The sequence below is a fragment of the Dermacentor variabilis genome, chromosome 2 (assembly GCF_050947875.1).
Source record: "Dermacentor variabilis isolate Ectoservices chromosome 2, ASM5094787v1, whole genome shotgun sequence".
NCBI lineage: Eukaryota > Metazoa > Arthropoda > Arachnida > Ixodida > Ixodidae > Dermacentor > Dermacentor variabilis.
The window spans coordinates 21,261,367-21,273,992 of record NC_134569.1 but is presented as its reverse complement, the minus strand read 5'-3'; the positions used below and the strand labels follow the sequence as shown (position 1 = coordinate 21,273,992).

Below are 12,626 nucleotides of genomic sequence, written 5' to 3'. Positions count from 1 at the left end.
TGACAGAAATGGTTGGGCTTCCTTACTAAATTGGAAATGGTGGTGAAAGGGGCCTAGAGCTGCAGCCAACCACAGCTGAAGTGCAAGTGATGTTTCATGACTCAGGAAAAGGCTTTATTATGCACACTGCAGTACTGTCTAATCTTAGCATTGTGGCTCAGTCTTATAAACACAGGTAGAAAAAAATCTCAAAAAGACATTTCTCGTTATAATTGTTTAATTTAATGCACATCCTAAGGACAAGCTTGAGTCTAAACTTTGGATAATTCTGATATCAAGCCAAATAATTGCTGTGAATTTAATTGTGATCAACTGCACTATGGTTACATGGGTAATATTTAGGGCTCCTTGCTGATGCTGCATCTCTCTGCTGTTTGGTCAACTATTCCAAAAACTTAATATCTGCACAATAAATGTTCTATAGCAAATTTCACCACCACTTACTTGGAAAACAAGACAATTTGTTTAGTCATAAACAATATGATAACCTAACTAAGTATTTTGACTGCCTGCAAATCTATTGCCCTTAGCATTCTTTAATGAGGTCTTGTTTTCAATGTGAAATGTGTTACGTTTTGACAGGTGCCCAAACATCTATATTTTCTCTGCAAAATCTTGTCTTGTCAGCCCATAACCCCAGTAACCTTACATGCATGGTACAATCAGTCTCACAATGTGCCTTACTCAATTATTGCTTTTGTCATGGTCGTAAATATTGTAATCTTCCATTAACTGCTCACTTGTACACTGCCTACCTGCACAGGCTTTCATTTACCTTCACACCTAAATGGCATTATGCAGCACTGAAGCACATAAACCAGCTTTATTAACAATTGTGCCATGTTTATCTTTAATCCCTTTTTCTTGTTCTTATTATTAATATGCACTTATGAAATGTCTGCCTTCAAATACAACAAAAGCTAGATTCTGGGGATTAATGTGCCAAATTTGTGATATCATTATACGAGGCACTCCATAATGGGGGACTACGGATTACTTTTGGTCATCTGGGGTTCTTTAACGTGCACCTAAATCTATGTACATGAGTGCTTTTGCATTTTGCCCCCATGCATTCAATTAGAGCATCTGACAATTGCACACCCATAACTAAAGGGTAATTCACCACAAAAGCAATGTTTCTTATACAATCAGAGGTGTCGCAATTATTTAAATGCACTGCGACAGCTGAATTCATGAAAATTCCTGACAATATGTGACAAGATATATTTACAAACTTGTTATATCGCACTTCTACATTCACCTTGCATTTATGCATTTATGTGATATCCTCCAAATGCGAAAGCATTAATAAATTTGAAATGATCAAATGATTTTCCTTTTTTTTTATTGTAGGTAGTAGCAGTTATTTGAAATCTCAAATACTGTATTTTCGCACCCCCCTTTGCGTGTAACTCACACACACCTATCGCAACGATAAAGAAGAAAAAATGAAATTGGCACATAAAAATTAATCAATAATTATGTGTACAGTGCTTTACAACAGAAACAAGGCAGAACGTCTGCCACAACGCAAAGCTACAAAAACACAGCTGTGCTGCTACTGAGATGTAGCCCCATGGCGGTGCAGCCTGCATTGCTATGAAGCCGCATTTAAAGGGAACCTGCACTTACACTTTGTACTTAAATTTATTGTGTTTCGGTGCAAGCCAGTCACCCTCAAGAACAACTGCCATTGCAGTAAATTGCAATTTATTGTTTAAACAAATTTTAAATCAAAACTTCATCATCACATGACCAAGCTGAATCAGCTGTACTTGTCTCTCTAAACTATATTTTATACATTTTGTAGTACTAGTAAGTTCTCAGTTTTTCTTTATTTCTGATAGCAGGCTAGTAAAATCAATTAAATTGGTTAAAGATGGAGCTATAGCGATTTTATATGAAGCTGTTTTACACAGACATTGTCACACCTATTTTACAGCAACTTAGCTTTCAACACTTGTTTCGTGTCACACAAAAAATTGTGCTGTGGTCATCGTGCATGTGGTTTCCACATTGCATTTGGGTAAGAGACCACTCATCACTGGCCTCAACTGCCACTGGCTCAATGGTAGTTTAAAGATGACATAACAATCAAATATAGAGAAAATGTGGTATTTTTTTAAACAGCCAGTAGCAACTTGAACCAGTACTATGTGGCTGTCAAGTGAATAATCAGCTGCATGCGCCAACAGATAAAGAAAAAAGCCGAAACTGCATAATGTTGCCAGAAGCTAGCCATTTGTTCAATTCACAAAAAGTGCAGGATCGCAATGTGCAAGTATTGTCTGCTATGAGAAGCTTACAATGAAACAAGAGCCAAAACAACATAGCCTTACCTCCAGGATCTGAAGATAGTCCCTGACTCCAAATGAGATAGCATAGCCATGGACAGGTGAATCATCATCCAAACTTCCATCATATGCCATATTAGTTCGTACCGTAAATGCTACCACTTTCTCCTGGAACAAAAACAGCAGAAGCAACTACATCATTACAATGCAGTGCGAAAAAGAAGAAAACTGGTGTACCCATATGTACATTTATCCAAATTTAAAAAAAGAAAACTACAGATGCATCCTAAACCTTCTTTGGTACTTATGTGCAATGTCCACATGATCTATGTAACATGGATAAGAAAACAACATTTAGAATATGGCAAAAGCAGATCGCATCCGCTTACCACCGTTATGGAATCCAGCCTCAAAAATATGCAACAAAACGGAAAAAAGGAAGACCTTTAAAGAGGAAAAACAAAAACTAGAACCAAAGAAAAAAACCCCAATTTTCAGTGAAGCTGTTTCTTTCATGCTATCGCTTTAAGGCTTTGGTTAACCTACACACAGCTCCTTTCATACTATAAATTTTGATTTCATAACCAACGTTTCACAGGACAAAATAAAAACTTTCGAACATAAGATTCAGAGGAGAAAAACTCCTGGAACTTAATTTGGTCATATGGTTGCAGAGCAATGGTATAACGTAATTTTTGTTTGCTCAAGAAAATATTCAAAGAATCACAAACAAGGAGGGAATGAGAAAGTGCGTGTGTTTGAATATGTCGCTTCCTGGGGATGCAAACCGCTCGTCCTGTCCACTCCTTCGTCACGTCCCGTCTGAAGTAGCAGTTATTTTCCTCTTTATTTTACAAGCGTTCGCGTCTGCTACAGAAGCAAACAAATAAGGGAGAGAGAACAAGAGGTTCACGGGCAATGCTGCGGCCTCAGCACGCCACAATCCCCCCCCTCTCTCTCTCTCTCTCTCACTTTCCCCACTCGGACATGGCGCGCGCAAGCTGCAGCATTCCTGGCTCGCCAGAAATTCGGCCCTGAACGGGTCCTCGCCATTACCCCGGCTTCTTTTGTTTTCCTTCGGCTTCCCTTTCCCACAGAGCGGACGGGGCAGCGGAGCAGCGCCGCGATACAACGCACTCGCTGTACCCATCCAAGTCTGGCATTACAACGAATTGAGTCAAGCCTAGTGTGTCAATATGTTTGAACCGAACAAATTGTCAATAAGTGCGAGAAAAATGAGGTCGAAGAGCCAATGCGCTTGCGACAGGAAGAAATGCAAGGACGACGCATGTGGTCGTACTTAAAAAAAGTTACGGCATATCTGAGGCAATTGTTGGAATCTATGCTAAGCGAAGCTTTTCTGAATCGCAAGGAGGCAAATGAAGCACGAAAATGTATTTTATATCCAAGTTAAATAACTGTTCACGCCTTCTGCTTAGACCACTGCCCGCTGAGATTACACGGCAGGACGTCCCTAGACCTGCAAATGCTCTTCATGCTTTCCTCCTCTGCACAACAGCTGTGCAGGAGAGCCCCCGGTACAGACGTCTACTCGGCGTGATATCGACGCCAATCCCGGAGAAAGAGGCAAAGGACCTAGATCAACATGCCACGCCTGAGTAGTGGGATAGCAATACCAGGAATGCACTGCCTCCAGGATCAGCTCGCGCTGCAAGCTACCCTTGCAAGCACACTTCGTACGCTGGTGGAGGACTGTCATGTCAGTGCAGATGCACCACGTTTAATTACACTGTCTCTGGCACCGGTTCAGTTTTGATTAGGCAACTCCGGGATGGACCCAATTTACTCGGCCAGAAACCCAGCAGCACCAACCCGCGCTCAAGAAGGCAAAGAAACTATCTCTTCAAAAATATATATATAAAGAAGAGAAAAAGTGGAAATAAAGTTACAGTAATCTGACAGTCGTTCAACGTATCTGCGATCCTAAGGCCACTATACTGCGCGCCATCGGTCTCTGTCCAGCGATGGACCAAACGGAACGCAGTGCGCCCACCTGCCGACATGCACGAACGCGACCGGCGGAGCGACCATGGGGACTCGATGCGCGAGCCACGTGATGACCCTGCAACTGGTTGGCCCCATTACAATCGCCGCTGTAGGGCTCATTACCTCAACATTGTGGTGTTGTCAAGGCTCTCCACTGGGTTCTACTCGCGCTGGTAGGAGCAACAGACAGCTATTGCAAGAGTGACTTACGACTTCTACCGCCCTGCTGTTTGTGAAACTTGTCGTGCCACAGTAAACTAAGTTCTTTAGCGTCGCGCATACAGGGTGTTTCACTTAACTTGAGCCAAACATTAAAGATATGCAAATGCCACGTAGCTGAAGAGAACCAAGGTCATTTTGTTTGCCGTCGCTAGGAGATACTCAGATTATGTTTTTCATTCCACCTGATTAGATAATCAGTCTTAATTAATCAACTTCTGAAATATTATAATTAGATTAAAAGTGTCAATTAGAACATTGTAGAGCAACATGAGAAACTCCCAATACAGCTTTCTGTTGCTCAATACGTGCTACATAAAAGTGTTTTTCCGAGAGTGAAAGAAGCCCGAGAATACACGCAAAGTGCCTCGAGCGGGCAGTCGCGTGGCAATATTGTTTTTTATTCATTAATGTAAACCACTCGCTCAGCGCTCCATATGAACCCGGTCACCGCACATTTGAACGGGACGCTTTTCACGTTGCACACATTACGCAATCGCGCACACCATCCCGCGTGGCAGCATTGAATGTGAGGGATACACGCGCGCGCACAATAACTGAGGAGAGGACAACTCACCCTTGCCGCCCGCAACTGTGCCAATGCCTTGTTCTCTCTGTCAGCACGTTGCTTTTCGCGAGTTTCGTCGAGCGAGAGGTCGGACGACGGCTGGCTGTAGTTGGAGTCGGCAGATCCCTGAGCAGCCAAACGTGCACAGTTAGACACCGGTCACGTTGAGGAGTAGAAAGAGCAAGTCAGAGGAATTGATTGCGCACTGCGTGCGTACTGCTTTGTTCTTGTACTACCATCCCGAAAAGCTAGTACACTGCTCCTATCCAGGACATTTAGCGTATCGCCAAAGAAAGAAATTTATTTTTTAAAAAAAGGAAGAAACGTTTCAATAGAATTGCAGTATGAGTGGTCCACTAAGCCGCTAAGATAAACACGCCACATATGCCAGTGTAATCGCAAATCTTCTCTTATGTAAGGGTGTTTCATAACAGGTTGGCTATCGCGTGTCCGCCACTCACAAAAATAAACGTGGTTACAATACGATCACAGTAATTAGGAATTCTGTGAATAGGGACCTACTACGTTTATTACATTCATCTCGTCAATGCAAGTTTGTGAGGAAACGCATTTGTGCACGATCAGTTTTAGTGTTGGCAGTTCCGTAACAAGACGCTTCACGAGAGTACGCCTGCTTCTAGATGACCAAGTCGGATTACTCGTCCTAGCTATTCGCGAAGGAGATGCGAACGTTAGTGAGCGATTGACAAAGGTCGGTAGTTAAGCCAAGCCCGTGCAAGTCAGAGATGCAATATAGGGCAGTTCAGTGTGCCAGTCGTAGTCTTCACTGATGAGAAAATACCAGATGCACACCTACAGGCACACAAACCAGTTGGCTAGACCGTTCGGATGACGGGTACCCGACAATTATATGTGGCTACACAGATAGCACAGATCCACCAGCAAGACACCCGCTGTAAAGCGGAAATGCGGGCAGAGCAAGAGCAAGCTTGTGTCCCACAGATGCTACCAGTTCTATTGCCTAGCAGAGCAACTACGAAGCGCTAAACATCCCACTACGCTATGCTACACTACAGAAAACGATGTTGGCGTAGGAGAAAAAAAAGAAAGCGGTATATAGATGCTCAAAAACACGTGGTGGGGCAAGGGTCTTTTATGCGTTCCACAATGACAGATTTTGCTTCAGTAAACTCCACAGCAATACAATTAAGTATTGCGGTGAGATCACTTGGCATGCGAAAATAAAAATGCCGGCAAACGGCGCCTTCAGGAGTGCACCTGTAACTATATTAAGGTGGGCCGGGCGGCGCATAATCTCCAGGCCACTCAAGAGGAAGCAAGGGGTCAAGTCCGGGTTCCCGCTATGGTTGTCCGCGTTGCCCCTTTGGTGTCCTGGAGACGCCGCTAAAGTATACTAAATAATGACACGTTATGTGCACTTAGTGCTTGAGCAAATTATTGCTTCCATTCACTGCAATACATTGTGTATGCTTCGCCGCGGTACACAACTGTACTGTGGTGAAGCCATTACAAAACGCATATAAGACGTTTGCTCACGTGTGCAACTGTCCGCAATACAAGAAGGATTAGAATCAATGCCAAGTTTTGCTGCAACGCCTATACACTGTTTTCCAGACTGGGGAAACACCAGTCTGGAAAACACTCACTGCCAGTACAATGCTGCGTGTAAGCTATCTTTCCCTTAACTAGACCTCAAATAAGCCTTTTTATACGAGGTCTCTTCCAAACAAGCCACTGAAATGAAAACATTAAGTGCCTGAAGATAACTATGTTGCATTCCTATACATCACGAGAAAGGCTTAATTAAGTTCATGTGGCTGTCAGTTAAAAGTATCACGCGCATTCCGGACAGTTGCGTCAAGGAACTGCATCTAAGCTCAGACCAAACACATCTAGCAGGCACAGTCACGACTCACAACTCACCGATCGACAATATTGAACACCTGGCTTCTTGAGAACTTGGCAAGATGCTATGTGGCATGGTTTCATGTCACTCGACACTAATCACGTATAGTGCAGCTGGCCTCGCTTACAAAAAAAAACTATGTATGAAGACTGAACACACAATAATTACGGCAATATTTTTGTGTTCGACAGAAAAAAAAGCGCTGCAAGGATGTTACGGCAATCTGTACAAGCGAAATTTAATTCGCGCATCCATAATGCAGAAAACAGTGAAAGTGTGTCACAAAATACCCGGCACACACGCGTCCTAACCGGTGAAGCGACTGTGACGCAGCGAATAGGCGCGCCATTCAGAGTTCGGAAACAAATTTCGTCTTTGCACAATATACGCTGGCTTCCTATTCTTTCTGTACTCGCTCATCATCGGACCTATCTTTTAGAGTCCGTGGGATACGGAGCTGAGGCCTTATTTCGATACCTTTCTTTTTCTTCGATAGTACATATATATTTTTTTTCTGTCAATCGCTTTTCTTATCCGATAACTGCGACATGTGAAAAGAGAAAAATACGGGTAAACAAAATATTCGTCGCAAAATTTAGGTCCACGCCATGGAGGAGGGACTCCGGATTACTTCAGGTTTCTCAGAGTTCTTTAAAGCGCACCGACATATTTTAGCCCAAAAGCTTTTGAATTCCGTCTCCATAAAAATGCGAAACTGCAAAGTCGGGATTCTGCGTTCAACGGCAGAATACTACGGCCAGGGAAACCGTTCCACGCAGAGGAAAGGGAGCCTAAGCTAGAGTTATCTTAAACTGGCGCCGTTCTTCAGCCTGCGACCACTGACGTCCCAACAAGCTGATGGCGCACGCAGAGACAACACGCACCCCGACGCACGACGGCCGTCGAGCGACGACCGCCGCGGCGCCGTTGCGCGCCGCGTGCCGCCGTGCGAGCCCCGTGCAGCGCCCAGCTTCGCCACGATGCTCGGGTGCGCGCGCGCTCGAGGCATGCGAGCGCGGCCACAGCAGCCAAGTCGCCACAGGCAAACGAAGTGAACGAAGGAAAACGTGCAAGCACACACGCAAATGCGGTTCGCGCATGCACGGCGCCAAACCGCCGTAAGAGCGTCGATGAGAGCCAGAGATACAGGATAACGGACCCTTTTCCCAACTGTCGCGTTCGCTTCTGCCACCATTTTCATCATGACTATTGTTATATTTTTGTCTTTCATTCTTTTAAATAATGGCGACACTGGTCAGCATTTAAGCGAAGGCGAAAGGCGGACAGCGTACGCTGGCCTTCGACTGCTGCACGTGATGTCGTCGGCGCAGCAACATGGAGACGTTCTATTCAACGGCGCAGGCTGGCTGCACGCGTAACCTGATTTCCGCAGTTGGGTTGTCGTACGGTTTTCCAGAAAGCTGGATGAACAATTTGGAAAAGGGTCGCTGGGCTTTCGGGAAGCACCTTTGGCGACACACGAACCACGCGCCGAGAGAATTACAAAACTATACGCAAAAAAAAAGACAGAAAAGAAAGATACCGACGGAGCACTACGGGGGCACATCAACGAAAAAAACAAGGAGGGAAGGATACTGAAGTTCAGACTGAGCCGTTAAAATATACTGTTGAGCTCCTGAAAGTACGTCATGTTTGATATAAGCAACATTTTCGGAGGCATAAAGATAAATAATTAATTAACTAAATACATAAAACCAGCTTTAACAAACACCACTAAAAGATGCTGTTAGGTGATCGCTCATGCTCCCAAGCAATGCACCACAATCACGAGAGAAATATGCGCCACGTATTCAATGACACCTTGACTGTGTGCACAAGAACATTCTGCGCACTCAAAAAAGAAAAAAAATTGGAAAATAGAAAACACCAAATCTCACATATCTAAGTGGGACACCACGCACGGACAAAGGTATGTAGCTTTACGCAATGCTTTGGGAAAGGCCCGGTCATGTCAAACAGTCAATCTACCATAGCGTACCAGTAAAAAGGAGAAAATACGTTGTCTAGAAAGCGTGAAATAACTGTAGCAATAACATTTTACCTCACACAAGAACAACTTGCTCAATCAAATATTCATTGACTCCCTTTTAGTCTAACCTTTCTGTACCAAACAATTGTAGCTTCGAAAACATCTAGCGATTCCGGGAGTAGTTTTGAATGTCGGCTTCACGGAACTACAGACACATAATAACCGTCCGTGAACAGCATGTTCCACGGCCGTAGGTCGCCATGGGTGGTTCCCGTGAGCCGAAGAAAAACAACGGCCACCAGCCAGCTGCAGACAGGCTTGTCCTTACCAGTTGCGAAAACCTGAGCGCTTATCGCGCTCTCACTGCGTCTGAATATCTATAATAGTTGAAGTTCGCTCAGCGTGACGAAGATGACGCGGCTACGGATATGCCTCGACTTGGAGTAGTACTCAGACGACATCCTGCTGCCTATGTGCTGCCTTACACGGCCGTGTAACATAGGTCGGTGGATTACACGGCACTTAGAACCACAAATGGGTGAAGAGCCTTCCCAACTGGATGTAATAAGGCAGTGCTTAAAGGACGTTCTTCAGCAAGAAAATTTGCAAAAGCGCAGTATGAACACAGTCGACGGTGTCTGAGAAGCACTAAAAGAAAAAAAAAATTTCTGCGCTAGTCCGCCCTACCTTCAGGATTGATTTTTACTTCTGAGCTGTTATTCCCATTCTTACAGCTTCCGCAGGCTTTCGAGAAGGGGGTGGGTGGGGGCAATTCGCATTCATGTTTTAAATCAAGGTTTTCTCTTTGGCGAATGTCCCCTTCGCAACGCGCCGGTGACGCGCTATTCCCTACCCCGACATTGAAGCAAAAGGAGCAGCGCTCTTGCTGTGGATGCTACGACGCTGGTACTGATATCCCAAAGCAATGTCTGATAGGACTGACACCACAGCAGAAAGGACGCCTTGCAGCAGGATATATATGAACTCTTTGCGACAGCGATGAGATTTGCTTCAGATAGCTGTGCTCTACACGCTCGTTTCTAACCCTCTCTCTGAAGCGCTCGAGCAGCGCTACAAGCAATCTGGTCAAACCTCGAAATATGTTCCCAGCCATGCAGTTAGCGTTCGCTATTCTTCCCTGGACGCGTGCGCGCGATGCAACTGGTAAAAAAAACCTGCCTGCAGAAAGGCAGAGCTCTACAACCACGCTGTATGCGAAACATCCCAAAGCCTGGTAAGCCGCTCTTTTAAAAATACCGGTGCCTAGGGATTCCATCAATTGTATTGCAGGCTTGCCGGGCACAGACAAATTAAGTAACACTCGCTGCCAAGCAATGGCGTCTAGGCGATGAATGGCAGTGTATTCTTTTGTCTATGAGGGCGTACGAGAGCTAGCTTCAGAAAATGCGTCAAGAGAGACGACCGTGCCTCGACTCGGGGAGTTTCGCAACTACTGGCGTGATTGAAGAACTCGGCGCAGTGTGGCGGCCTGATGGAAAAAAAAAAGGAAGAAGGGACCGAGCAGGGATCCTTGGCGGCTTGATGATGATGACAGCTTACCAGAGGCGTATACTTGGGCATTACAGAACGGCTGCGCCAACCAACGTGAAGGCATGCAAAGAAAAGTTTTGGGAGGCACCGAGTCAAGAAACGACGGTTGAGGTCAGATACAGATAGATAGAGGGTCAGGACGGGAGGAAAGGTGAGTGCCTTTGAATGTGGCGGCGCAAAAATAGAAAAATAAGCCAAGAAGTGATCAGCGTACATGCCGGAATGGTTGAATGCGTTTGAGAAACTCAGTTAAGGGCAAAGAAAATTGGCAAAAGGGGCAGATGGTGAAGTTTGACTTGTGGTACGTTCAATACCAGGCATATAACGCGCAAAACAAACTGGCAAAATTGCTGAAATCTCTCAAAGATGTAATCAAAAAGTAGATAAAATTGGCTAAGTTTCAAAATGAAACAACAGCAACTTTACACAAAAATTGTAAAAACAAACGAGACGCCACATCAAATGCACATCAACAGGAATGTGAGTGACATATTAGTGTTTTCCAGGTCATCACATGAATGACTGATTTTTTTTCAGCCGTAGCTGATGACGTGCTAAGGGGCCTTTGAAGTTGCCTCATTCACCATGCTTCTTTTTTTGTAGGGCTGTCCGGACAAAGGACAAAGGCTGTCCGGTCGAGTGTGCGTCCGGCAAAGTACAATCAACAGATGCTCATTTCAAAGCCTCAGTTCAAGGGAATGAAATGAGACTATTTCAGTCAGAATGAGCTATATAGCCATGTGCATACACACACACACAAAAAAAGAAGGATACCTCTGAAGTGAAAGGCAATTCCAGAAGCCTGATATATACACTTGTAAGCAAGAAGAACGAACAAGCACTGCTTTCAGGGTTTGAGTTTTGCTTGACAAACAGCATTTCTGTTTAGGAAAAACCAAACGGCTTTCCCCCTCATCCCTGAAATTTGCAACGGGAAAATTCAATTAGCATCGAAACTTTACGATTTCACTTATTACTTGTGTTGGTTGTTGCCGAATAACGGCATCATCTACATTCCGTCTTAGCGGGACTTGGCAACTGTGCTAGATGCACGGACGGACTAAGCCTTCGAGGCCGCGGCTATCGGCCGCGTTACGGCACTCGTGGCGTTCCTGCGAGTGCAAAGCCGCATCGCAGCAGATGTTGTCCCGGGTTCCCTTAGGTTGCAGGGCGCCTACTCGTCGCGGAACTTTGACGTAAACAACGAGGTATACCTGTTGCACTGAGCAACGCATACCATGTGCTTCAAGCGGGAGAGTCGACCATTTTAGAATGCAGCGAAAATTGCATCTCCTTCCCGACAACATGTAAATGAGCGCGAACGGGAGTGAAAGTGGCCGTCTAATATTTTAACGTTAACTCGTTACTTTAATGCACATGTTGCAATTGCGAAAGTTGAAGCTGGACAGTGCTCTAGGAATGCACACTTGCTAGAAATTCTGAGACGACCAGTTTCGAGACACTCGTCCTCAAGCTTGCCACAAAACGCCTCGATGTTCCACTTAGCTTTGTCTGGCGCTGCGCGAGGCGCTGAGAAAATATATGAATCGCAACGTTAATGCATACCTCCCCAAGTTTTTGAAGAGCCGACCAGCTCCAATAGCGCAATTGCAATATGTGCCCTGAGATAGCCATTTGAGAAGCTAATAAAAAATATTAGTTGATTAACTAGATAACTTGTGATAATCGCACATTTACTGACGTCCGCCACAATGTGCGGCCAAGAATCAGGGACGCTATTATTTCTACTGCACATTCTTTAAAAAAAAATTGGCCTTTCTCATTCGAAGCGTACAGAATACATAGACGACGCAAATGACATTTTAGAGCGCAGCTCTAAGGCGCCCGTTGCAGCGGCTAGCGTGGGCGGCATAAGCGAGCGAACGAGCACAGCGAAGGATGAAAGAGCGAAAACGGAGCGGGAGGTGCAGGACGCGAGCCGCGAACGGCGGAGACCAATGAGAGCAGCCCCTTCAGTGACGTGCGCGTGAGAAACTGGGGCGCTATAACGTAACACTATTCCAATCCTGCAATCCACCCACCGCGATTGGTCAAGAACTTTTTTGAACCACCCTCACTTCGCCTGTCTGTCATGCCATGTCACGAAAA

The 12,626-nt window shown here is 45.1% G+C and overlaps 1 protein-coding gene across 5 annotated transcripts in view; it reads right to left on the bottom strand.

Annotated features, from left to right (window-relative positions):
• The window catches only part of LOC142571486 (voltage-dependent L-type calcium channel subunit beta-1-like), a 125,003-nt gene that overhangs the window by 40,548 nt on the left and 71,829 nt on the right, over positions 1–12,626 (bottom strand). For all 5 annotated transcript variants that reach the window (XM_075679876.1, XM_075679880.1, XM_075679877.1 and 2 more), the window contains 2 exons: positions 5,098–5,214; positions 2,340–2,462 (listed from right to left, as the gene is read on the bottom strand). In XM_075679876.1, the coding sequence (XP_075535991.1) occupies positions 2,340–2,462; positions 5,098–5,214 (240 nt within the window). The remainder of the gene's footprint in view (positions 1–2,339; positions 2,463–5,097; positions 5,215–12,626) is intronic.